Genomic DNA, 27,121 nt, shown 5'->3' with positions numbered 1-27,121 from the left:
ATGGGGACCAAGGCCATTTTCGGTCAAAATGAGATTCTACTATGCAAATTCGATCACGGTACTGTTAATCAAAATGCAGAAGCGTCATCTTTAGCAAAAACAGCTCAACTTTGCTCTTTTCAAATCATGAAGTGCAAGAATAATTTGTGCAAGCTGTTGCTTCTTTATGTTTTCTTTTTAGCAAACAATAGTAGCAAAGCTACTGAAACTGAAAAACTTAAAAGCGAAGGTATGAATTCCCTTTTCCACAGATCAGTAACTTTTTCAGTCGTTTAAACTAATTTATGCGCTATCATGCGAAACATAAATTAGGCACAAACGCTGCGTAAGGTTTTTTTGTAAATTTGTAAAAAAAATAGTGATGGAGATGTACCCACTGATGAAGAAAAATTTTAAGTGGTAGATGAAGTTAAAATAAAACGGATAAAATTAGTCGTGCAAAAGTATTACCATTCATAAATTTCTTACCACAAAAGGGGCTGGTGATTTTTTTGCATTTTGTGATTTCTTGGTTTGTGATACAGATTTGTTTGAATGCTGGAAATCTGAAACTTACATTCCTGTGGAGAAAGTTTGTGACGGCAAAGTTGACTGTCAGGATAACGAAGATGAAAGCATATGCCCAAATATAAAAAATGTAACCACTGAAGAAGACGTTGAAAAGCATCAGCGTTCTATAAGTAAGTTTTGATTCTTTGAAAAGCCAAACAGTAGAATCTTGAAATTCTTGTATAAACAACAAAAATAAGCAAAATATAGTTTGCTTTATTATAATTATGGTGGAATATTTTGAACGGATTACTTCTAAATTTGGTAGTGTTAATAATAACAATGATATCTTTAGTGTTAGTAAAATTTTGCAGTCAGATTGCAATTGCTAAAGTTATTTAAATCGTTGATTTGATCGTTCATAAAATTAAACTTAATAAATGCAACAAAGAGCTTTCATATTTTAAATTCGATATTCTGGTTACTGATAATAAATTATAATAAAAGTTTCTTTTCCAATTTTGCACACTTAATTGCTGCAGTGTTCAACTTTAGGTTTAATGAAGTAAATTTTCAACTGCCAATAAAGATTACAGTATACTTATTGTAGAAGCAAAGAATGAGAAAAAATGCGGTATTCACAAATTCAGATGCAAAAATGGAAAGTGCATAAGCAAGAAGAAGCTCTGTGATGGTGAATTCGATTGCATCGACGGCTCAGATGAACAAAACTGCTCAGTCAAAATGGGATTAATGAAGTCAGATTGTCCAAGCAATACTTTCCATTGCAATTCTGAACCCTCTATATGCCTTCCAGTCGATCTAATCTGTGATTTTGAAAGAGACTGTCCAAATGGAGAAGTATGAAAATGTTTTATTCATAAATGTTAAGTCTGAAATCTGTGCCTCATATTCAGGATGAAATGCATTGTGAACACGAGTGCTTGGAAAATCAATTTAAATGCAAGAATAACAGATGCATTGATAAAGAATTTATATGCAATGGAATGGACGACTGCGGTGATGGTACTGATGAAGAATCATGCATGGATCATCTTTTGTTTGAAGAATATTCAAACCGCCTAGAATGTAAAAATTTTGAATATAAGTGCTATATGGGACCATGCATTCCTACCAGTGTTGTATGTGATGGCTTCAGGGATTGTCCGAATGGTGATGACGAACACAAATGTCCCACTTTCCATATATGCCATGAGAATGAATTTCAATGCAAAGATAAATTATTTTGCTTCCCTGAAAGTTGGGTATGCGATGGAATTGCTGACTGCAGAGACAAATCTGATGAGATTGACTGCCCAAATAACGATTTCCTCTACGACCTATGCTCTTCAGACAGTTTCATTTGCAGTGATGGTTCTTGCATTCCTCGTGAAAAAATGTGCGACGGCAGTGCAGATTGCAATGACAAATCCGATGAGCACATCTATTGTGGAGCATGCAAAACTGAAAATGGCGGGTGTCCTAATAAATGCAGGTATATCTAACGGTCCTTTTTCATAGTTTAATAACAAAAAATTATGAAAACCACCATGGCTAATAGCCTAACATTCTTATTGTGTTCAAATATGATGGTGTCTCTAGAGAGGGCGCTTTTGGAGTGGAGTGTCAGTGTGGTAATACGTGGCGACAGGCTTCGCTATTCAGCAGTGAAGATCATTGTCCAAAGGTTGACTACTGTGAATTGCATACGGACGAATGTGATCATTTTTGTCATTCAAATGCAACAAACTTCAGCTGTAGCTGCTCAGAAGGATATGACCTGGAATATAACCTTCGCACTTGTAAACTCAAACATAAACACCTTGGTCATTTAGTATTTTCTATTGGTCATCAGATTCGAAGCATTTCTATAAATAGCAAGGAATATATTGGTGCAGACTATACCATCTTGTTTGATGAAGAATGTAGCAAGGAAAAAGATAATGGCCGTATAATGGCTTTGGATTACAATTACAAGAAAAAACAAATTTTATTTAGCCGTAAAACTTCAGTGTACAGTTTAGCCAATAATGAAGAAAAATGCTTATTTGGAGAATTTCTCAGCTTTGTCAACGTTGCTGTTGATTGGGTAACTAGTAACATTTATTTTGCAGATGAAATGTTATCGCGGATAGGAGTGTGTAATGAAGACGGTCGATATTGTACAGTGTTTGATAAGCTGAGTTTACGTCGACCCAGAGGTTTGGCAACACATCCAAAATATGGGTAATGATGCTCAGCCTCTCAGCTTGAAACTCATTGCTAAATGGCCAATATTTTCAGCTATTTGTTTCTATGCGATTGGGGCGCAAATGCTAGCATTATTCGGGTTGCAATGGATGGCCAGTCTTGGCAAGTGCTTCATCATAAAAAATTAAGTTGGCCAAATTCCGTTGCAGTAGATTATGTACGTGATATGGTTTACTGGATGGACGCTAAATATAAATTAATAGAACGCAGCCGATTAGACGGAAGTGAACGGTAAGAATAATTTATAAACTGAGAAATCTGCTTGGATCTTTTTGAATCTTCTTCCGTCTCAGAGAAGTGGTAGCTAGTAAAGGTGTTCACCATCCATTCGATATGGTCGTGTTTGATGGCCGTGTCTTTTGGTCCGACTGGACTGCAAAATCATTGCTTTGGGTGAGCATATTCAATGGCAGTGAAGAGGGCTCAGTGCAAAGTGTTGAATTCGATCCGTACGGAATAGCAATCAATCATCCAGTTTATCAAAACCAAAGTTCAAACTCAGTAAGTAATAAAATACAACATTAGTTAACTCTTCCATATTTTAGCTCTAGAAAATCCCTGCGCTGAAAATGACTGCAGTCATTTGTGCACTATTTCTCCAAGAGATAGTCCAAAAGGTCCACTTAAACACACATGTCTGTGTCCGTCAGGTTACACCATGTACAACGATAAAAAACAATGTCACATCAGCCCTAATTCTACTCGTTTGGTAAAGTTTGTAAAATTTTCAGTGGAATATTTATTCATGAAATTTCAACAGAGCTCAAACAGAGTTTTTAATGAAGTTCTTAGCTTTTAAATCATCAAGACACGTATAAAATAAATAAGCTCTCGAATAGAACAGTTTGCTCAAAATTTAACTCATGACATAATATAATATACTATAATATAATATAATGTAATATATGTTAAAAATTTTACTGATGCATATTCTAAGAAAAATTTTAGTAATAATTTAAACAGTTACCTTGTTACGCACCACTTTGAGCTTCTCTACCAAAAGTATGACTGATTCTGTAATTTGATTGCACTCATTATATATTTGTTTAAAAATGGTAAAAGATCAAACATTTGCGAACGGATTGCTGAAATAGGAAAATTTGCATTTTCATATAGGAAAATATTTACATATTTATGTGTGTAAATAATTCACATGAAGCGGTCAGTGTTTCTTCCATTAATTTCATGATGATCAATTAATTTCAATCATCAGTTTTGCAAACTGAAAATTCTGAAGAATTTTTAAATTAAAGGCATTTAAAAATTATTAAAAAAGCGAATTATTTTGCACTGAGCAGTATCATACAAACACTTAAAATACACAAGCATTTATCTTATACTTACGCCACTTATGCTTGTATTTCAAATCAGTGATAATCATAAATGACATATGAAATGTGAAATGCAGAATTGTGATTTTAGCATCGTACTCTGAAGTGGTGTACGAGTACCTTTCAAGAGAACTGCGAGAAAGGCACTGCTTGCAAAAATGGTGGAAAATGTCATATGTTATACGACGCTGAAAATCACCATACTGATATTGTTTGCGAGTACAACATTTCTTGTAATTTATGTAAATATTCAAACTAAAATATTTCATTTAGCTGTCCAAAAAATCATGCAGGTTTATACTGTGAAATTAGCCCCATAGTTCCATCCAAATGGCCATTGATTACATTAATATTCACAGGAGTCAGTGTTGCAATAGCTATTGTCTGCTCTTTGATAAAATTCACCAAAAATCATTCACAGTCGAGCACGTAAGTTTGAATATTTGTGCTCTGAAGTGAACATTAATGAATGTTAAATGTTTTAACAATGGATTATTTGCACAATAATAAATAAATCAATTGGATTACAGATACGGAAATGGAGTAAAATTTTCAATGCATCCTTTCAATCCAGCACTGGCTGAAGTTCAGTTTCTCGAAAAAGAACCAGAAAACACAGAAGAAAAAATTCACCTAGCCGCAATGCAGCCTTGTGAAAGTTCGACAGAAGTAAACATATGCTATTAATAAATGAAGCGAAATAAATCATTCGAGCAAGTTATTAATGATCTTTTCTTTTTAGAAATGTGCTTTTGTCAACGCTTCTTACTCACCGTCATCATCAAATGAACAAGAAGAAATTTGTTCAATCAGCGATTCACAAAATTCGTCATTCACCTAGAAAACGCAAACAGATCTATTTACATCCTTCTTCCTATTATTATTATTATTATCATTTTTTAATCACTTATACACATTTTATATGCACATTTTTTTTAAATAATTTATTGTTTTTTAAATACTTTTATGCATAACATAGCAAAGACATTGTGACAATGTTCCGTTTTAGAATTTTATTCTTCGCTATATAACGTTGATTGTGCCGTTACGTACGTAAAACAAGCAAACTGTGCATACAAGTGAAAAAAATGCTGTTACTACTTTCATTCAAGTGCACCAAATTGATGCGGATACAATGTGCTGGAAACGTTGTTGGAACAATATTAGATAATTTTCCAATAAAGCTTGCAGAAATGACTTTTTTACTTTTTCGACGAAAGTTTTCCACAAACAACATCAATGCATAGAAGTGAATGTAAATGAAAAAATTTACACATCTCAGAAACAATAAAATCAGCTTAGCTGAGGAACCAGCCGAAAAGCCTGAACTTCATAAAATAATAATTAAAAGAAATAAAAATGAGAGATTCGACCACATGGTTAAGAAAAAACACCAAATTTGGTTAATGTTTCAAAAAACAGCTTTCTCTGCAACCGGACTGAGGGCGTGAGTATAAGCGAAAATTTTTGATATCACATGATCAGAGTAAAGCTCATCGTTCGATTATTACATTTGCTTTTTTTGGTTAGAAAGAATAATTTGAAAAAAAAACACATGAATAAAATAAAATGAGAAGAGAATGTCACCAGTATCGTTGTTGAAGTTCAGCTTTCAGAATGAGAATGATCGTTGAAAACGGATAAAATTCACAAATTTATACCGCTTCCTCAAAACAGTCAAGTCAAGACAAATGGACTAGAAACAACAGCACTTGAAACAACACCCAAACGAGCACGACGGCTTAAGCAACAACATCAATTAATAATATAATAATCAACAACAATAACAACAACAGAGAAATTAACAAAATTCCATAACAATTGCAGTGAAGTACCATTGGAGAGGGAGAGTATATGACATAGTAAAACTGTTTTTTTTTCTCAAATACACATACATGTTTTGTGGTCTATGAAATATGCAAATTCATATCTACAGTATCTTTATCTAATTAAACTGTCTCCAACCACCACTTACAAATGCAATACGAACCAACAACACCAAAAGCCCAATATGTAAAAGAAAAAAAAATATTAATTACTATGGTGCTAGAACAATTATGCAGAATAAAATGAAGAGAAAAGAAAATTAAAATATCGGCCAGCCAGTAGCCTTGAATTTTTAAGTGTTGAACAGCAGGAATGGAAATCAAAATCGAGCACCACGAATGTGTTTTGTTGTGCAAATTAAGTAGAAAAAAAATGTACATTGAAACAGAAAATAGCCAGACAGTAGAAAATAAAAGTATTAAAATAGCAGACCACCACTGACTGGTCAGCGGCAATTTGTCAGCCGGACTAGGAATGATTGAAGAAAGGAGAACGTAATAGTCGGTCCAGGTGGGATCATGCCTGAAAGAAGATGAAATAAATCGTTCATCCAATTTCATTCATCGTCATTAGAACAGGTCGATTAATGGATTATAAAAAATAATCTAATTTCATCACTGCTCATCAATTTTTTCACCTTGCTTATTACTGTACTGAGTTCACTTACTCGAGATCCGTTTGAATCATTGTCTTTCCACCTATCGGCACCTCTACGCCTTGCGTTCATGAAAAAATTAGCCACCGTAGAAACATCCAATCCTAATTGTTGGGCAATGGTCACTTGCATCTCTTTGCTTGGCCGTTTTGTTTCTTTAAATATTGCCTACAGCAATAATGTTTTCTCATTTATTTTGAAAAAACACAGAATATAATATTTATCAAAGCACTTTGAGAATGCTCGCAAATTTTCCATAACGTTACAGTCGAACACTTTACATCAATTATCAAATAACGTGCTTGATAACAACAATAGCATTATTTACCTGTAAAGTTCTCCGCTGTATGTCTGTAAACACTAGACGAGGTTTCTTTGGACCCGGAGTATGAATGCCTTGCTGTTGTTGCTCTTCTTTTCGTTTGCAAGCTTAAAAATAGGAAAAAAAATATTAAAATTGAAAAATTATTCAAATGCATACAGTTGAATAGCCGGCTAAATAGTTTGAAACAAAAATGGGAAATTCAAATGCCACCGTATGCCGTAGAATGAAATTTATTGATGAGCATGTATTAAAAAGATGCAAATGTAATGCGAAAAAGTTTCCAGCGCATTTTCTGAAGTGTATGCTTATGTTGTTGGAGAGCAAAATTTCACATAGAAAACATGCCCCTGCCCGAGTGACGAAAGAAAGCATAGGTTAGCTTTGATCCAAACAAAAACAAGCCGTACGCCCGCCGTTGTTATTTCTGTGCTTGTTTCAAAGCCACAACAAGTCATGGCACATTTTATTTAGCAGTCAAAGCTGTGTCTTTCGAGCGTGAAGCGTGATCTTCCACCCGACGGAACACTCTCTGCTGATTAACTGTTCAATTGGTTAGCTCCGACGGCTGTCGGACTTGAGATTAGCTGCGCGGAAATAAACTATGCAGTCAAAAATGCATTCTGCATCAGCAAACAACAAATCCGAAAGTTTGCACCTCGATGCTCTCCAAACATCTGCTTATGAGAATATCACTTTTTACCCACAATCGTAACAATCATTAGTATGGGCATACAATTGGAAAGTTGGAAAATATTTTCCTCCAACTGAATTTGAAATTTGCTCATTTAATATTAAAAAAGTAATTTTTTCTTTCGTTTTACATTTGCAAACATTCAAATTCACACGCTTATGCTACACGGGATGATAATCAAAATGCAAGCAAGCAAGGCTTAAAGCCACGGCACGCATCCCACCACACAGTGTGTGTGTGTGTCACCTCAACTCAGCGAGTGGAATGCGAGCGCCACAGCCGCGTCGACAACACCCGCTTGCTTTACGAAAGAGGTATTTGTTATCAGAAGCCACTGCCAGAGGGGAGCTTAATCCCAATGGAAGAATATTTTGGAAACAATCACGAGTTTGCAAGTCAGACGGCCAGAGTTGCTTAGTTGACTGAGTTCACTTATTTTCAAAAAATTTTAACTTTCCAACATTCTACTTTGAAACAGTATATAATAATAACAATTTCAGGAAACAAAAAATGTGCGTTTGTTTCACTTGAAATCAGCAACTGAAATCTGACCGATGAAACAGCAGAAAATTTTGAATTTCGTTTCTAAAATTCATTTTTGATCAAAAGGAAAAAAAACCTACCTTCATCCCCTCCCTCAGTTACCAGTTTTCCTATGCAGCTATTAATGAAAATCAAATGCTCATAGTACATGCAAATTAGTTTCCATAATTGCTTTCTTAAAAAACCTTTCATAACTAATTTAGTTTAATGAATTCAAATAATAAAATTATCTTTTTAATTCAACTTAATCCATCGTTTTTTTTCACATTTTCAAGTTTCAAAATTGTACTGCAAAATAAAAAAACGACGCAGAAATAATGAACGTTTTCAAAATTAAACGCATGAATCGTCGTCAGAACAACTGATAAGTGGAAAGTGGATTTTAAATTAAAACCATTCTATAGTTCGCGGGTTGCTTCGCATCTAATAAACGGCACGTGCATTCAATGTTGGATAACAATTTCAAAGGACAAACAAATGACGCACCATTGTTACTCTTGTTCATACTGTCAGAAATTTAGATTTGGAATATTGATCCACTGATGAACAATCAACTGTAGAATTAATTCTTAAACTCAAAATAATGATAATAAAATAACGAAATTGTTTCCATTAGAAATAGTATTAGATTAATTATTTCCTTTCAAAAATATCAAAAAAAATACAGAAAGAAGAACTTGGATATTGAATGAATGAATGAATGAATAAATAAATGAAAATGTGTCAAAAAATTCAGATTCAGCTTTGAGAGTAGTTTCAGTTTTCATATAAAACTAAATCATTAAAAAATAGACCATCTCATCCATAAAATAGAAATTTAAATGAGGCTAAGTGATAATGTGTGTGAAGAGAAAGTTGAAGAGAGAAAGCGTCAGTTTGCGTTCAGTTTCGCATAACAGGTAGTAAAAGCAATTCTGATCGATCGTTCCCTGTGTGAACATGAATGGAAGAAAGACAAATAGATAAAAACAAGACGAAATATAGGAGAGGGGGGGTGGGAAGGGGAAAATTGCCAACCATCACTGCTGGGGTGTTGGATGAAAGTTGATGAACAGGAAGCAAAATATGAGAAACAAAAAATTAAACTACATAAAAATAGAAAGAAAAAAAAAGTTCTCCACCTCTTGTAAAGTATTATATTAATACGATTATATTATAGAGAATTAGTCAACGTGAGGATCAATTCGATCCGGAAAAGAGAACGTGAACGCAGACTGATGTTGGCAAATGCTGACGCCAACAATGGTAAACGTAAAGTGACAAGCTGAGATATTTGTAGATGGAATATTAAATGTCGATCGGTCGACGGCCAAACTAATGCAACTACAAGATGGCCGGCTGGGAGGCAGAAGCAGGTGATTCAATTACAAAGAAAATAAAAACCCAACACTACGCATCGCTTTGAAAACAAGAACCTCAAGCACAGCCTGAAGCTGAACAACATTGACTGCATAATTGGAAATTTCGACATTTGGAAAACGTATACATTTAAACATAAAGTCTCATTTTATTTATTTATTTGTTTGTTTCCACGTCCGATTAAAACACTGTCCACTGCATGAATGTATACTACTTTGAGATAGAGAGAGAGACATATACAGCTTAGCGGATACAACATTGAAAGACAGATGTGAATAATTCGGTCAAATAGGGACTATGTCCTTACGACCTGTTCAAGCATTGTGTAAAAGTTGAATAGATACTCAACGATCGCCCAGCCAACACAACCGCATTTGCCAATGGTCATGCTGAAATGTTTATAAAAAATTCATGCCCAATTTCCACAAATGACCGCATTTGTTTGCTACTGTCGTAAATTACCCAAAGCCGTATAATTTAAAGCTGCCCCAGTCATTAGTGGTCAGTGTAGAAAATGCTTCGAACCCGATGGGCCAATCAACATGAACAACCCTGAAAGACCGTTCCGAAAAGCAAAATGGACAGACAGAAGGGGAAAAAATTGTCAATACAGCTGTTCAACACACGCACAGTTTGCCGAAACAGCAGAAGGCGTGTCAAAAATCGAATTTAACAAACTTCCTGCGTCAAAACCACTGAACAAAAAAATACTAGACCAAGAAAGAAACAATAATTACTGTATAATAATTTATGCATACTCATGCGTTGTACCCTATTCTGGACGTGCTGACTAATGGATCAGTCGAACAATAAACAAATATAGCTGCATGTTCACACAGTTTATAAAAGAAATAAATGCTAACAAAGAAAGAATTGTTAGAAATGGCTAAAAAACAAACTAAATTAAATTAAATTAAAATCATTTTACAATGACATGAAAAATTTCAAAGCCTATACTGCTTGTACAACTTGGAAAGAGGAGAAAAGCAATCTCATTCATACTGGTATTTCATTAAATAAATATTTCACCCTATGCATAGGTATACATAATATACATTGCCTAAGGGAATACGTACATAATGTACAATAACAACAACAAGCAATTTGTATTTTCAATAATTTCAAAAAATTTTGATCTCTGATGATATTCAAAAAAAGAAACAACAAAGGAAAAAAAAACCTAACTATAAACCACAATCATACATTGCAATAATCTGCAAAAGCTCAACTTTTCTATTAGCTTTCTGCCGTTGATTTTTCTAACTTGCTCATTGGAAATGAACGCTTATATATATATATATCTGCTTTGAACAAAAAAACCAACAGAATCATCATCATCAGCACCAGCAGCAGCAGCAGCAGAAAGCAATACATGGCCGAAGAATAAGCAGCACATCGACGCAATAAATATACATTTTTGTCAATCGATAACAACAAACCGTCATTACTGTTCACTTTCGAACATTTAATTTCCACATCAACCGCTTGCGGCTCTCTCTGACTCATCTAACTGTGAACTGAGCTAATATTGCTTAAATTACTTGAACCTTCCTTAATTGAACAACAACAACAACAACAACCTCAACTCGGCTGATGATGCTGCTATTCGAAGCATGAAATAACCGCAAAGGGAAAAGAAAAAGAACAATGCAAGAATTGTGTGCAATAAATGTTCAGACATTAGTCAGAATATAGAATATGTAGAATGTGATCGTCAAATATGTTATAATAAAATGATGAGATTAAAATTTAAAATTTAGCCAAAGTAACAATTATATAGTTGCATTGGATGGTTAATTCGAGAAAAAAATAGCCGCAGCAAATAGGTTCGTTGAAAAATTTAATTTTAATTGAAGAAGAAGAAAAAAGAAATTATTCTCCTGTTAATAATGTGTGCAGATGCAGAAAATGAACGATAATTTTCGAACTGAAAAATCATGCTAATAACAAGACAGGGAAAAGGCGTAGGCAGTGGCTTGTTGAAGAAGCTTCACTTAGAAGGACTTAGAAGCGGTGTTTGCGTGTGCGTTTGCCGGGCGTCAAAAGCACACGGTGTCTGTTGGTGACGTGCTTTCAGGACAGCTACTACTTCTCAGCGCCGCGCTTCCGTCCTCCACAGCAGCCAGTCGACGGTCGCTAATGGAATTTCGTCGCGCCGCTTTCATGGGACGAAAGTCTTGAGCGTCGTCGACAATTAGCAAAAGACGGGACAAAATTTGCCGATAGCCCAGATCAGATTGCCTCGCCTCTTCTTCAGCCTTCCTCGCTTGGCCAATTAAAGCAAGTGCAAGCTTGGCATCAAAATTCGCCTCGACATTTTCCATTCCTCATTCTTCCTTCATTCTCTTACTTCACATTTTTTGATTCCCATTCTCCCCCTATCCCGGTCTGCTTTTCTCAATTTAATCTTTCCTAGACTCTTTTCCTTTTCTCTATTAGACCGCGCATGTAGAACAAAAAAAATATTCATATATTTTTACACGTACATCATTCGCATGAACATACAAATTTTCATCACTGCTGTGATGAATAATTTGTTACACGCATACAAATTTTCATTCAGTCACTTATGATCTGGTCTCCAAGGAGACGAATGTACCCAATATCTCTAGACGTCCTTCAATCTTTGCTTCTTCCTGTTTCATCAGAAAAATAACATCACCAGCAACAACAACAACAACAACAACATCCTTAACAAGAAGAAAAAAAATACTATCCTTAAATAAACCATCTAAGAATATCGTAAAAGTGTAGCAGCGATAATATATATATATATGTATATATATTCAGACCAAACAAAGTTGTCGCTGTTGCGTGGAAGTGTGAAAATGGAAAACGCGGAAAGGAAGAGCAAGCGAAGAAAATCAATAAAAGCCGAAGCTAACCATTAGAGAAGATAGTCAGTCAATGGTAAACTGTCTTCAGCAAGCGGTTATACTGCTTAATTTGGCAACCGCTTTCAAATTCAAAAACAAGAAGAAACCCTATTTTTCTGCTTCTTTCTCGCAGACATGTTTTCCATTTGTTACAGAAGCGAACCTGGCGCGTGACCGTAAATGCACTCTGCAGGCGGGGTAATTGGATATTAGCGTGACGCGAGCGGATCGGCATGGCGTGTGGACATGTGCCGCCATGACCCTGCATGACCAGTAGTGTATTGTTTGTCATTAGGCGGCCAGCTGTCCGCGGGACAATAGGGCTGAGCTAGCGGTCATTCAAGGCAACGCTAATCGTAGACTACCGCTTCCGCCTGGGCCAAAGCGTAAATTTTGCCCACAACAAGAACCCGAAGAACAAATAAAAACACTAATAAAATTATCAAATAAAAAATAACAAATTATAAATGAAAATTCCCTTTCAAAGATTTTAAAAATAGTAGATAGAAAAAAAATATCAGACGTACCGGCTAAACGCAAAGCAGACATGCGTTGAAATTCAGGTTCCTGAAGCCATTTGAGCATGCGTCGAAATGTTTCACGTCCAGATTTCAATTTGCTCCAAGGCTTCGGATTTCGCAGCAAATCGGACAACGTACCTTGACTACGGCAAAGTACCCGCTGAGCAAATATCGCCTGCGGGATACTGTAACGTTTCAGTTCAGCTGAAATGCGTTGCGCAAGCTCTTTTGTGTTGATCTCTTCCAGATCGTTGGCGCTACCGTTCGACGCGGCTCCATTGTGATGATGGTGATGGTGCGCAGATGCCGAACCCGTCGTAGTTTTACCTTTTACGGGCCTACTGGTAGAAGGATCAGCCGGATGTCCTCCTGGGCCTATTCCTGAACCGTTTGCACCACCACCACCGCCGCCTCTACCCAGTGTCATTTGTTGTTGTTGTTGTTGCTGTTGCTGTTGTTGCTGTTGCTGTTGTTGTTGTTGCTGCTGCTGTTGTTGCCGCTGCTGCTGTTGTTGCTGCTGCTGCTGTTGCTGAATAGTGGGCGGAGGTTGACCGGCAGCACCGTTTGGTGTGGACATGAGTGATCCTGCGCCGGTTGCGTCAAAGTCGAACGCAGTGGCGTCGAACTGCATCTTAGGTACCGGATCGGCTCTTTTCGGGGATCTAGCTTGCGTCCTCTGATGATAGGCTCCGTAACCGTTGAACGCAGTGGCGGACGTTTGTTGAACATGCGGGGGCGACGGCTGCATCGTTAGAGGAGACATCTGATATTGGCTTCCTTTCACGTCGTAGTCGTACTTGACGTTCAAATTGTACGAATTAGCCTGAGTGGCATTCGAGGCTGGCGTGCATCCGCCTATAAAGCTGCTCAACGGAGCCTGGGCGACGAAAGTGAACCCACCTCCGCCACCGGCACCGGCTCCGCCGCCGTTCGCGCCTTGGCCGACGTTATTGGAAAACTTATCAATTTGAGTTACTGTAGATATTGGCGGCAACGGTTGCAAGGGAGTCAACGTGGCATAAGTAACTGATCCAAAGCCCAGAGGTGCAACTGAGCCAAGTACGTTCACCGATGAAGGAGACATGCGACCATTCAGTGTATGGTAGCCGGCTGGAGCGTGTGAACGAAAATCGCCTGCGTCATGCAAACTACCCATTGCTGATGCCGGAGATCTAGTTTGTCTAAGTTCAGCCATCATCGCATCGCTGGCTGAACCGTTGCATGCATCAGGCCCGCCAGATATGCCGGTGTGGATGTCGGTAATCAGCGACTCCATGTAATTTAAAGCTGAAAAATGAAGAATGTATTTATTTGAAAGAGAAGCACTTTTCAAACAAGTCAACGGTTTATCAATGAGTTAAAGCTATTACAGAATGTCAGTGTTCACGATTGAGAAAATTTCTCATGTGTAAAAGGCGGTGTACACGACGCGCAAACACGCACACGCACACCAATGCAGACAGACATTCGCATAGATACACACACAGAAAGAGAGAGAGAGAGAGAGACAGAGAGACAAACAGACAGACACACAGACATTTTACACGCATAAATATCGTGCGAATCAGAGAAGCAGAAAAGAGGCAATTCGTGGATGGAACTAAATTAAAAGCGCCATCTAGTGACAATCAAACGGTGATCACCGCTTGCACGAGGTCCCTGAGCGCGAGTGATTGGTCAGAACATCTGGCGCACTAACGTTGTTGGTTCGATCGATTGACCAAAATTGGAGCCCACGTTGAAAATACGTCGACGTGAAAAATACCCGACGTATCCGAGCATCAGAACAGGAGCATTTATTATTTGCAAAAGAACCAACCGCAAGTGTCGCATTCGTCGTCGAACTACTCGACTTCATCATGCGTTGGCAGTGAATACAAAGAGAAAGGACAAAGTTTCACTTTTGAAAATAACAAGAAAGACGTGCGTTCGCACTTCACATCCATAACATCGAGAATAATAAATAATAAGATGAATAAGATAATTAAAATCCAAATCCACTACTACTACGGGTAATGATGAATGTAGAATTCTGAAAAAAGGCAGAAGATTCACGATCACCGGGGACGAACATCAACTAGAGTTGCTTGTGCATTTCCATTTCAATAATTATTGCCACGTTTCAACAACGACAGATGCAAGCGAAGGTCACCTCAACCCTCCGGTCATCCGGTCGTCTTATTTTGCTAAGACAAAAAGGGATTTACTTACAAATCAGCTTGTTCGTGTAAACCAACGCTGCTGCTGCTTTCATCTCCCATCTGCACACACTGCGGTATGGGTTACTGATATGACAAAGCAGAAAAATCACCGAATAAACGCTACACAAATAGTATAAGACAGATCCATGGTGTCCGTTTGAAGCAAAAATAATTAAATATCAAGAAATGGAAAAATTAGCAATTTTTCAAAGTATTCAAGTGGATACGGTGTATTATGGGAGAAGCTTTATTCGTTTGAACAAAACGAGAAACGAAAAAACCTTTCCTCATAATAAACAAACTACACACCACCAGCTTTTCACTCTGATATGTCATCGGTTGTCTTAACAACACCGACAAAAAATGCAACTGCGACACTAATTTGTATCATCTCATCATTGCTAACACTAGCTGTTCTGCTTTCAGTCACGTTAACAGAGAAAAAGCTTAGTTACGCGCGCTAAGCTTAAATTCATACCGCAAATAGTGGTGCTTCGGAGACATTTTCGAGAAAACTTATCCGGATGTTATATAACATTTGTTCGTAGTGGAAAATTAATCTTGAAACTTACTTAAAAATAAATTGAATAATAATTCCCTGATTTTTCATCATGTTTATTGAACTTGATAATGATAATAATTAACATTAAGCAAAACATTTCATAAATAAAATAAACATTAATGATAATTAAAAGAATTCAATAAATGAATAATTGTAATAACAAAAAGAAAGATGAAATAGAGTTTATAAATTCAAATAAAAATAAATACTTCTTTACCAAACAACAGAACATCACAGTATGATATTTATCACTCGTGAATATAAGTTTTCAATGAAAACAAATGAAATAATGTGCAAAAAGTATAAAACAGCTTCTATTCGTTCGTCCGTTCGTTATTCTGTGAAAAGATTAATGAAAATAGTTGAGAAAAAATTTCTATATATATATAGCATGTATGAGACATATATATATATATATATATATATATATATATGTCTCATACATGCATATTTATATTGAATTCTCCAAAGCGATTATATGAGAATAATGCAAACAATGATAATATAGCTGATTTGAAATCTGCAGACCAAATAAAATGAGTGGTTAATTAAAATTGAAGACAATATAAGACCTTCGTGTACCGAATACTGTATAGCGCAGCATCATTTGCTATAAATGAAAGACTTGAGGTTGGCAAAATGAAACAAAAATTCATTGATCACAAGAAACGTATGTAGACAAAAGCAAACCCATTGGTCATTTCGTTCAGCTTATTTAATTTCACTACATAACGTTGCATTCAAAAAGGAAAAAAAAAGAAAAAAACTGAAAAAATTAGTGCAAACTGAAAGCACTGTACGACGTAAACAACTGAAATAGTGAAATACAATTTAAATAGAAAAAAACGGAATTCAGCGTTGTTTGTAAAACAATATACACCATTTAAAAAATAATTAAGAAACTAATTATCCAAATAAGAGGAAATACTTATTTTTAAAAATTACCGTCCAGTTGTGTTCGTGATGTTGTTGTAAAGCGAAGTAAATGATGAGCGTTAATTCTTGTAATTTAGATTTTAAATTAATTCAAAACTGAATAAAGTACTTTGTGAATGAAGGAGTGGTAAATTTAATTTGATGTAATTTAAAAATGAATAAATAAATAAATAAACCTGGAATATGTCCTTCTGTAAAAGCCGACTTGGCTAGGAAACAGGTGGTGATCCCAGACTTGAAGCAGCCGCTTCACTGAAGAGGGCAGATGGTCGCGACATGCGTCGCCATTGAGCAACACGTCCTTGGGGTGCAGACACCGTCACCCACACGACGTTGTCCACACTGACAGTCACACTTATAAACAATGGAACGATGATTGTATTTTTCAGGGACAAAGAAAAAATTAAATTTTTTTATCAACCATTACGCAGATAAGGAGAAGAAGAAGAAACAAATAAATACCACACATATGTATATGCATGTACGAATAGAAATTTATGAATATTGAAAGTAAACAAACAGTCGAACAAGCAGACTCAAAATGAGAAAGCAGAAAAGCTAGGATTGACAAAACGACCAGAACAGACGGATAGTTAGCTAGTTACATACACAGAGCGGTTCCAATTTTGGATTAATTGTTCTTGGTAGTTGTAAGCTTGGGCAATTTGCAGTGAGTCGCATGCAAGATTTGCCAGCGCGACAGTCGGCGGTCTCTTATATAGCAATAGTGGCTCGTTTGAGTTCCTCCATTTTCCTCGGCGGTAGCCGCGGCAGCTGCTGTTGCCAACGTGGTCGTTTCCTATCCATTTAAGCACGGCAGCTCTTAGTGGCAAAGTATTGATTTTCCCTCACGCCCATATATGCAAAGGATTAGTCCGACCAACGCTACCCGCACTTTGTGCTTGTTTGTCAGCCGCAAAGCACGCGTCTGCCCATATATGGCAGTACGCTAGTTTTCGCTCCCTGCTTTGAAAAGCACGGATGAGACCGACCGCAGCTGCGTCTCGCGTGTGTTCAACGCACTGCCTGGTGCGCGTGGATGACCAATTTAGCACTAGCTGTTTTCGAATTTGGAATCTTAGCTAATCATGATTCACCAACAACTAACTCACCCAAAGCTTGAACACACACACACACACACACACATTACACTTTACATTCATTCACTTTGTTTTAAATAAAATTCTAACCAATGAAAAAAAATACAATTATTTCCTCACAATTTACATCAGCATGATGCGTATCAAAACAATTTCTAATTTCATTAGGCAACATTTTCAATATCAAAATCTAATAATAAACTAAACAAATGATTACATCACAATTACATGCATCAACCAACATTCTTGTACAGTGGTTACTTAGTTGTGTAACAAAAGTGAAACATGCAAATTTTTTTAACAAATAAACAAGTAACCCTGCATATATACAGTATACATTGTGTTGATGGATTTAACAGAGAATATACGTAAATGTAATGAACTTAGAAATATAAAGAGAAAAAAAATCATATACTGTTCATAAGAGGAGTTGTACTGCGATGAACATTTGATGTAGATGGTGTGTGAGAAGGAAGCAACAATACTGCTGAACAAGATCTAGTATTCCAGGATAAAAGAATAAGAAGAAGATAATGATGAAGATGAAGGGTAAAAATGTTGAAAAATTAAGAGAAATATATACTGCTTGCAGTTGGGGTGGCCCGAAACGCAGTCTCAATGGCGACAAGGCCAAGTAAGGACAAACGACGGTCGGTCTGGAGCAGAATCAATACTAGCCGTCGTGTTCAACAGTGCAGAACAATTAGCCGTTTCTGCTGACGGATAGCCGGCCGGCCGGCCAACCGCAAGCCACTAAGAGACAAGCAGAACGCGACGTCGACAACGATGACGACGACTGAAGAGAGAGAGAGAAAGAGGGAAGGAGAAATAGAGAAAGAGCAGTAGAATAAGCACGAATATTTTTCAAAGCTGCTGCCACACGCAACCATGACGAACAAAGCAACTAACAGCTAGAGTAATACCAACTAACGGCCAGACTGGTGATAAATAGCTTCCCCCGTTGTCGGTCGTGCATAAATGGTACTGGTCAAACAGGGGCTCAATTTTTCATTCTACTCATGATTCATGTATAGCATTCATCTGCAATCTCTCTCCCTCTCGTTCTCACATCATTCCAAATACTACGACAAACAAACACAATCCCAATTACAATAATGCAAAATACAAAAACTACAAAATTACACTTCCTCATTTCAACTTAACTAAATATGGCAACTGAATATACATATATTTTTTTTCTCAAAGCAAATTCTGATTTGCTGAATCAGAATAGAAATAAATTCCACTGGTGGATGCAATTTTCAAAACATGACGTAAACGTTGGATTATCGTGAAAGCTACAATTAGATGATCAAACACTAAATTTTCAACCAAAAACTACAAGTTAGTCATGATTTTTCAAACGGTTCCACGCTCTACTGTGCCCAATTTGAAAATTCAGCAAACAGTATAAAACAAATCACCACTATCGGTGATGATTTGCATGTCGAAATTGTCTCATCGTGTACAAATGAATCATCAAAATTGTAAAATAATTTTACAAGCTTCCGCTTTGCACCACAAGCTACCAGTTAGTTAAAGTTCTCTTTTCCCTATAGTACAATTTTAATAAAAAATAAACCAAAGCAACTTGATGAAAAAAAATTTCAACATCCAATGTGCCGAAAGTTTCAATCAAATTTCGATGGTGCAAAAATGCAACGTTACTCGAAAAACGAATAGCACAGAAGTTATTGCGTGTAAAATTATTCAAAAACGGAACAATTACATACATATATGTACAATGCCAAACAGCTTCCGCTGGAAAATTTTCAAATGTTGCACAATTTACCATATTTACAAATGGAAAATCTCTCCAAAGTATGCAAAAAAGAAAACAGATGCCATATCTCGTATTGCCGTTATATTAAAATTACTGTTTAAAAAATGTATTCTATGCAGATGTGAGTGCAAAATCTTTAGGAACTAAATTTTTGAAGCAAAACAAAAGCACTGTAAATTTACTCGTTAAAAAAATGCAAAACCCTCAACCTCAAAATTCTCAATTCAGCAAGCTTAATTCAATCTAATTTCATATGCATGTTTTACCAGTGAAAAGAAATATTAAAACAACGCTCTCTGTTTATGCTGTTGAACCACTTATTTGAATATATTTTTTTGTGTGAATGTTCATAATAAATATGCTTTGCTTTTTTTGAACAAACGTCCAGCAGTTTCGAGCAAGTAAAAGATGCAGAATAAATAATTCATTCTTTTCACGCCATTTCAGTAGACATGCATCCCCAGACAAACCGACGCAATAGCCGAATTCTTTATGGGAAATGGGGGAAACCAAGTCTACGACAAAGCGATCAATACAATCCCGGCTTGGTCAGGGCAAAACCTGCAAAATGATGGCTCAACACCCCCAGCAGCGTTAGCGTACATTTCAAACTGAGACTCGGAGACAATGGATAATTTTGTTCTGTTCGAATAAAAAAAAAGAAGAAAAATTAATCTCACCAATGGTGGACTGTAATTAGAAATGAACCGCATAATTGAAACAGAACATTCGCACCAAAGGAAGACAATAAATAAATAGAAAAAAGAATAACAAGCAGCCAATCACACACAGATCTATTGAAAAGATCAAGCAACTCAAGCTTGGCTCAATTATAAAGCTGCAAAATTGTCAAAACGCTAACATCACAAACTTTTTTTATTACAATGCTCAAAAGATCTTTTTCTCCACATAAAATTATCATTTTCAATAAGTAGCAATAAGAATATGTAAATATTTACTTATTTTATTAGCACGCTTGTGCTTGTTGTTAGTATTTTATGTGATTGTTTCTTAAACAGAAAAGTAGCATATTTGCATGATAAATTCTCATTATTCAATACAATAGTGGCCATTTGTTGTGAGTGGATAAGAGAAATCTGTACGACTATCACAGGTAAGCAAGTTGATATCATCAACTGTGACATTTTATTGAATTGTGAAAATTTAATCTCGAAGCAAAATATTTTCCATGAAATCACATTACCAAGTGACAATTCATCACTGGTGAACTGGTAGTTACCGGTGATCATCGCATTTTCAAATTATAGACCCTGCATCATTTCTATTCCATTTAGTCGCCTGAGGACGCACGGCACAAATTTGTCGTTGCAAATTTGTCCACGGTTAGTAAAGGAGGTAAATAAAACGTAAAAAAATCGATCAAATAGCAGCCGCAAACGCACTTTTTTTTAAATTTTACTTCCAGATGCAAACTACTTAGATGCAAGTGAACGTAATTGTTCCTCGTGCCTAGAGTCATGTGAAATAACGCCCACCGTGGTGTTATAATTGCAATTTCAATTCGAATATCCGGCAATGACAGCACGAAACCAAAATAAGGAGATGGTTCGCTTAATAGAAGTGACGGTGCGGAAAATTCTCAATCTTCAAGCAACTAGCCTCTGGGACAAGCGGATTCGTCAATGTCGGTTTGGTGTCATTTGGCACCATCGCGGTCCACTGACCCTTGGGAAGCAGTAATAGACAACCCGTGAGACCGATTGCCCAAAGTACAGCTTGCGCTTAAGGCACTTCCATGCAGCTACCCCTCTATATCAAACCGAATGCATCGGGGGTGGGATTTTTTTCCTCAAATTTCAATTTATATACCACTCCTCTGGGCCTATTTGCTATTTCGCATAGCACTTTTCAGCTTTATCTACGAATCGAAGGTAAAAAATCTCTTCCTACACTTCCATCGGCACTGAACTTTCAGAAAAGACAATATTCCAAAGTATGGAGTTTGGCAGAAAGCACTATGAAACGCTGAATTAATTGTTTCAAATATTTCATCAGAACAACTTGATTCTATTTTCATCATTTGAAAACCGCCTTAAAAATTAATCATCACCAACGTCTCGAAAAAATGATACCCTCTACTGGTAAGCAGTGAACAATAATAACAACAATAACATAAAAAACTAAATTATAACGAAAAAATAACTTAAACACTGGAACTGAATACTGTAGAATAGAATTAAATAAAATCAACGTCTCATTAATGTGATCGTTTTCACAGTAAAAATTTAAATAAAAAGTCTCCACTATCATTACACTGAAATACAATAGCAACGCATGTTTATAATATAGATTGTTGAAACAAATTTTTATATTGCATCTCATAATTAAAACAGATTTCCAATCAAACTGGTCATATTTAAATTTCTTGAATAGCGAATCATTTCATTTATATTAATAAGGAAATCACACTGTGCGTGGAAATGTTTTTGCCATGTTATACGTTGGATGATTGGCTCAGTTTGATAAAGCCTTTTTTTCTCTGGTTTAATAAAAATGATAAAAGCATAATCTTCTCGTTGCCCATGTAAATATCGCATCCAGCATTAATAATAACAACAACAACAATAATCATAATGATAATAATGATGATGATGATGATGATAATGGTAAATGACGGGCTTGCGCGTTTGTTTGGTTAAGCTAGAATTTCACAATTACGCGGCATGCAAGCTCCTTGTCGACACCACCAGACTGCGTTGAAGTCGCTGCGGCTTTTCAAGTAGCGAAGCGAAGCTTAACGTTCAGCTTCCTTATTTCTCCCCCAACGCCGTCAGGTCAGTTGAATTCGGTAATGGCACGCCAACCGACCGATCAATATATGCCAATGTTTATCGTTGCGGCGGTCAGATGTCGCCCAGGAGAATATTTGTTTTCATCCAAAGATAGCCAAAACGCTTTTTGCCCAACTGTGTGCACCAACCAACCAACCAAGCTGCTGCACATTCAGCGACGGCATCAGCAGAAATTATTCCATCAAAATTGGAAAATGTTCGGCATTTTTCTTTTTTTTAATTTATTTCCTCTTTTTTTCTTTTTTATAAATCAAACTCAACATTAAAATATTTCAATTTAAAATGTTTGGTTTGATTTCTTTTTTTGAATTCAATTCAAAATTTTCTTCTTCCATATTATTTTGCATAAAAATTTTCCAACGAACATGTTGCTCAACTTGATGACAGTAAGATCAAATTTGAAACTACCGTAATGCACCGTAATTCAAGAAAACAAAAAACTCATTGATAAAGCTACAGAACAGTCTCAGAGGTCGTTGCAATCAGCAAGAGAAAGCTGTTTTCTGGTCTCTTAGTTTATTAATTAATTCGCACCGTAAATACGCTGTCATTGCAAAGCAACGTCATCACCGCACCAAGAGGTGCTTGTGCTTATTGATTTTCAAGTTCATCCCTGCAGGCGATTTGGCGTCTTATCTTCTGAGCGCCTCCGAGTCACGGGAGCAGAAAATGAGTGAGTGCACGGAAACAACACGTCTTCACTTTTCCATGCACGGCTTAACTTCGCTTAATATTACACCACCTCAGCTGCCTCACTCTACCGAACATATTGTCTTATGTAATACAGTGAATGCATTATTATTGCAAGTGGATCGATCGTCCAACCCAAAGTGTGGTTCGGAATTTCAACTATTTGTCAGCCGAAAAAACATAAAAGGAAGAAATTGAAAAAACACAAAATTGCAAACAATTCATGCACTGAAACATGACTCATTGTATAATTTGGAAGCGGATTTCACCATATGAAAAGCAATAACTAGCCGGAAGTTACAGAACAAACAAGCCATTGCAAAACTGTTCAAACGTCGTTCAAAATACGTATTTAAAATACATTCCTCGAGTCGGCTAACAACGAGCAAAGCAAAGTCAACCCGTCGTTGTGGAAAAAATGGACATTATGTTGAATCTTTTGTCCAGTGAAAAAACACACAAGTCGTACTGGTGTGTGACTTTTGTTCTCGAAATTATGCTTCGAATAATTATGATGCAAAAAATTTGACACTTATTAAATAAATCAATCTCTCAAATTACCGATAATTTGTAGGAAAAAAACATTTTACAATACTAATAATGACTTTCAATTTAAAATAGTAGAAAAACACAAACGGTCATCATTTGAAGTGAACATTGAAAAATATACGCATTTCCAGATCATATGATATTAAACATATCGAAGCAATAATAGTGAATATTAAGTATTTCTAAATTACAGTTAAATAATTTCATTTTTAAATATTTCACATGTATTCAACAAAGTCGACATATTTGAATTTAACTTCAGTAGAAACACTGCATTATTTATAAGTTCGCTGTTATAATATTGAAAGAAAAGAAAAAAGATTTTTCACATTTCACAAATGTATTGTTTTAAATTTTAAATCAATTCTCCCATTTTATTTTCAAACTTTTCTCAGAATTCTATTCACCGCTAAAATTTTAAATAATTTACAACGGCACAACAAGAACAACACAGTGCTTGTCACACTGCAATAGAGCATATTGATTCATTTTTCTTCTCATTTTGAAAATATTACATACATGTGATACAATTTTTGAAAGAAAATTCACACAACCTATCATAATTATATCGTATATTTCAAGAAGAAGTTATTAACAAAGAAGTAAGTATTAAAATATGCTGCTAATTCTACAAAAGCGTATAAAACTCCATAATCAACTACAAATAATAGATACTATTTTTAATAAGTGTCAAAAATAATTCTATTAAAATATTGATAAGGCATAAAAATAAAGTTATGAAGCAATAAATCAAGCAAAGAATGATTCATTTTAATTGTGCGCTTTCGAAATCATAAAATTAGAAGTCAAAAGAAATAATTCATTAGTCCATTACATTACAGTTTTATATTAATTAATTTGCATGCCAAAAATTTTCTTAAATATATAAAATAATTAATACATAATATAACAAATATATAACATATAACAAAAAATTGAATGTAATTCAGATTAAGCATATGCGTAAATTGCTATTATGTTAAGTGATGATAGCAAAATAGTACAAATTAAAATTTCTGATTTGTCTTCGATTTGCAATTTATGAAATTCAAGTAACGAATATTTGAATAATTGCTTTTAAATTGAAATTTAATAAATTTTGAAATTTCATAACGCAAAGAAAAACATTTACATTTACATATATCTATTTAAGTTTAGTAATGGGTTTTGCTCGCCGACAATTCACTTCAATGTTTGTATTTTATAAGAAAAAATAAACACTATAAATAGATAAATCACAAAAAAATAAATGCTCAAGTAAAAAGTATAAAATACAATTAGTCACTTCAGTAATTACATACACTGTCCATAAATACATCTACATCACTACGTACATTTTATATAAAGCCTATTCAAAATCAGAATCAATGAATGGTTTCTTGAAAAATTCAGGGCTTCTCAATGCAAGCTTCAAACAACTTCAAACGGTAGAATAAATGGCAGAAAATTCCCATACTTGCAATGCTGAGAATAATTAAAGGAATATTTTCCAATTGAATAGTATTATTTAAAATGAAGTTCTAGTTCACTGGATTTGAAACAAAGAAAGAGAATAATTTTCACCAACGCTTCTTAAAAGTGGTAACGGTGAAAGTGTAATATTATGAATTAAACAACAAGAAAGCATTCATTCCATCTATTAGGTGAAGAACAACAACAATAAAATAAGTCTATGATGTTGAGGAATGTTCACAAAACTGCACCACAGACCGAAGAGGTGAAATTTAAATGAACATAAAATCGGAACTTGAAAATCAAAGACAATTTGCATATATGATTGGCAGCTCTGTCGAAAAAATTTTATTTTCAAGAGATCCACAAAAGAGGAAACAAACTTTGCTCAGCAGTGTGAATATTATATACGGCCCTAGTCGGTTGGAATCGATAAATTGTCCATTTCTGAAAGAAGGTGTGACTGACAATGAAGTTGCCAGAAAGTTTCCCACATTCTGAGCGGTCGATCAATCGGTCGGCTATTGTGTGTGTTTGTGTGTGTATGTATGTTTGAAATAGCTGCTGCCCCTTGCAATGGTCATTAATTCACCCCTCTTCCGGACCCTTTCCCCTTCCGGTGAACAGTACCTCCGCTTGCAGAACATAAATAATTCACCAACTGGATAACTATTACTAAGCGACCTAGTGCGGCAGCTTTACGCAGATGAAAATATAATGTGACTAAAAATAAGATAAGACAAAAAACAACGCGCATGCAACTTAATTTCAACGCACAATAGCAATAAAGAAAAAGGAGAAAAAAACATTCTATGCAATGATGAAAGCATAAAAGAAGTCGAATAAAAAAATAATTGCCTACCTTTCTGTCATCGGTGTTGATGGATAATTGTTCAATTGGTCTGTTTCAGGATGGACGATGTAAAAAATGACAAAAAGACGACATTCAAACGACGGTGCAATGATGCGTGCACTGGCAAACGTTGGCCAACAAATTGACAAAGCAAAAGATCCAAGATGTCGATCCATCGTTGCTTCAAGTCCATCTGCCAGCTGGGTGGTAAAGTTGGACGTGAACGGTGTGCCAGACAGACTTGTGCTTGCTTAAAAATCATACGGATAATCAAGCTGTGTTCAAGGGATTAAAAAAAGGAAGGAAAAGAGAAAAATGCGATTGAACACACTGATAGATTCCCCAGTAAATTACGTCGGCAGAAGAATTCCTCTTCATCTGATCTTATTTATCTTTTCCGCCTCTGTTGACAAAAAAAATCCACACTTCCATTTACATTTATCATGTACAACTGGGCAATTAATTACGCCAATACTAACTAATCGGCTAACGAGGATCCACTCTGCCGCAGCCGTAGCTAAACAACATTGCCAACATCACATACTCAAAGCACCCACTATTCAGTTAAATTTGTAAGATGAAAAACAATATTCAATTGTTAAATAATAAAAAGATTAATTTTTTTTAAAAATATTCTTATACTTTTCTCATTTTAATAATAGAAATAATTAGAAGAATGTAACTGAAACTAAAATTACCTGAAAGAAAAACAATACATCTCTCTTCGACGGCCGATGCAATCTTTTTGAAAAGCGTAAAGCAGATGTTGAACCACAACAAAGCGGATTCGTTTCAATAAACGCATATTCATCAACGAAAACCAAATTAAACAAAAACTTAGCATTAAAAAATTGAAAACAACTATAAACCCATTATGCAACACACGCGTTTTACAACATTAATACTAAAATAATAATAATTCGATGTCCATCTGTTACTTAATTAATTGTTGTCTGCTTAATAATGGAAAAAAATGTCTGTGTGAAAAAAAGGAGGAAAAAGTTTTATAGTGTCTCACAACTAACATTGCTGTCGTAATGGTTGAAACAGTACTTTAAATAAAATATAAAGTTAAATATTAAGTTTGCTTCAGGAAAGTGTAAAATAAAATTTAGATAAGGTTTCGCAGTTATTTCAAAATATATTGAATAAATAAATCGTAACATGCCTGAACGTACATAATAGCAATGTTACAATATTCGAAAAGACTTTTTCTTAAATTTTACTAAAAAGGTTTGTTTTATAATATTCCGATTCTTCACCAGAGAATAAGAAGAAAATAAAAAAGAAACAGAGAATAAATCAAGTTGTTGAA

At 35.5% G+C, this 27,121-nt stretch overlaps 6 protein-coding genes across 6 annotated transcripts; 3 read left to right on the top strand and 3 right to left on the bottom strand.

Moving 5' to 3' along the window:
* On the top strand, positions 1-3,290 carry Tsp_04363 (putative Low-density lipoprotein receptor domain class A). Its single transcript, XM_003375129.1, has 8 exons — positions 1-229; positions 525-680; positions 1,100-1,350; positions 1,407-1,984; positions 2,092-2,715; positions 2,773-2,970; positions 3,033-3,240; positions 3,285-3,290. Exons 1-8 carry the CDS (start codon positions 1-3, stop codon positions 3,288-3,290), a joined length of 2,250 nt encoding a protein of 749 aa, XP_003375177.1.
* A 3,052-nt stretch (positions 3,291-6,342) lies between these two features.
* On the bottom strand, positions 6,343-7,121 carry Tsp_04362 (One cut domain family member 3). Its single transcript, XM_003375128.1, has 4 exons — positions 7,088-7,121; positions 6,881-6,981; positions 6,561-6,720; positions 6,343-6,419 (listed from the first exon to the last, which is right to left on the bottom strand). The coding sequence occupies exons 1-4, from the start codon at positions 7,119-7,121 to the stop codon at positions 6,343-6,345; spliced, it is 372 nt and encodes a 123-aa protein (XP_003375176.1).
* Positions 7,122-8,932: 1,811 nt separating this feature from the next.
* Tsp_04361 (putative prefoldin subunit 3) lies at positions 8,933-9,379 on the top strand. Its single transcript, XM_003375127.1, has 3 exons — positions 8,933-8,981; positions 9,096-9,237; positions 9,271-9,379. The coding sequence occupies exons 1-3, from the start codon at positions 8,933-8,935 to the stop codon at positions 9,377-9,379; spliced, it is 300 nt and encodes a 99-aa protein (XP_003375175.1).
* A 3,176-nt stretch (positions 9,380-12,555) lies between these two features.
* On the bottom strand, positions 12,556-14,143 carry Tsp_04360 (putative CUT domain protein). The gene is made up of 3 exons (XM_003375126.1): positions 13,429-14,143; positions 12,874-13,248; positions 12,556-12,608 (listed from the first exon to the last, which is right to left on the bottom strand). Exons 1-3 carry the CDS (start codon positions 14,141-14,143, stop codon positions 12,556-12,558), a joined length of 1,143 nt encoding a protein of 380 aa, XP_003375174.1.
* An 8,118-nt stretch (positions 14,144-22,261) lies between these two features.
* Positions 22,262-23,150, top strand: Tsp_04359 (conserved hypothetical protein). The gene is made up of 2 exons (XM_003375125.1): positions 22,262-22,458; positions 22,733-23,150. The coding sequence occupies exons 1-2, from the start codon at positions 22,262-22,264 to the stop codon at positions 23,148-23,150; spliced, it is 615 nt and encodes a 204-aa protein (XP_003375173.1).
* Positions 23,151-25,536: 2,386 nt separating this feature from the next.
* Tsp_04358 (conserved hypothetical protein) lies at positions 25,537-26,068 on the bottom strand. Its single transcript, XM_003375124.1, has 2 exons — positions 25,906-26,068; positions 25,537-25,676 (listed from the first exon to the last, which is right to left on the bottom strand). The coding sequence occupies exons 1-2, from the start codon at positions 26,066-26,068 to the stop codon at positions 25,537-25,539; spliced, it is 303 nt and encodes a 100-aa protein (XP_003375172.1).
* Positions 26,069-27,121: the final 1,053 nt, after the last annotated feature.

This window comes from Trichinella spiralis (genome assembly GCF_000181795.1).
Source record: "Trichinella spiralis strain ISS 195 chromosome Unknown Scfld5, whole genome shotgun sequence".
NCBI classification, from domain to species: Eukaryota; Metazoa; Nematoda; class Enoplea; order Trichinellida; family Trichinellidae; genus Trichinella; species Trichinella spiralis.
This window is presented reverse-complemented; position numbering and strand designations above follow the sequence as displayed.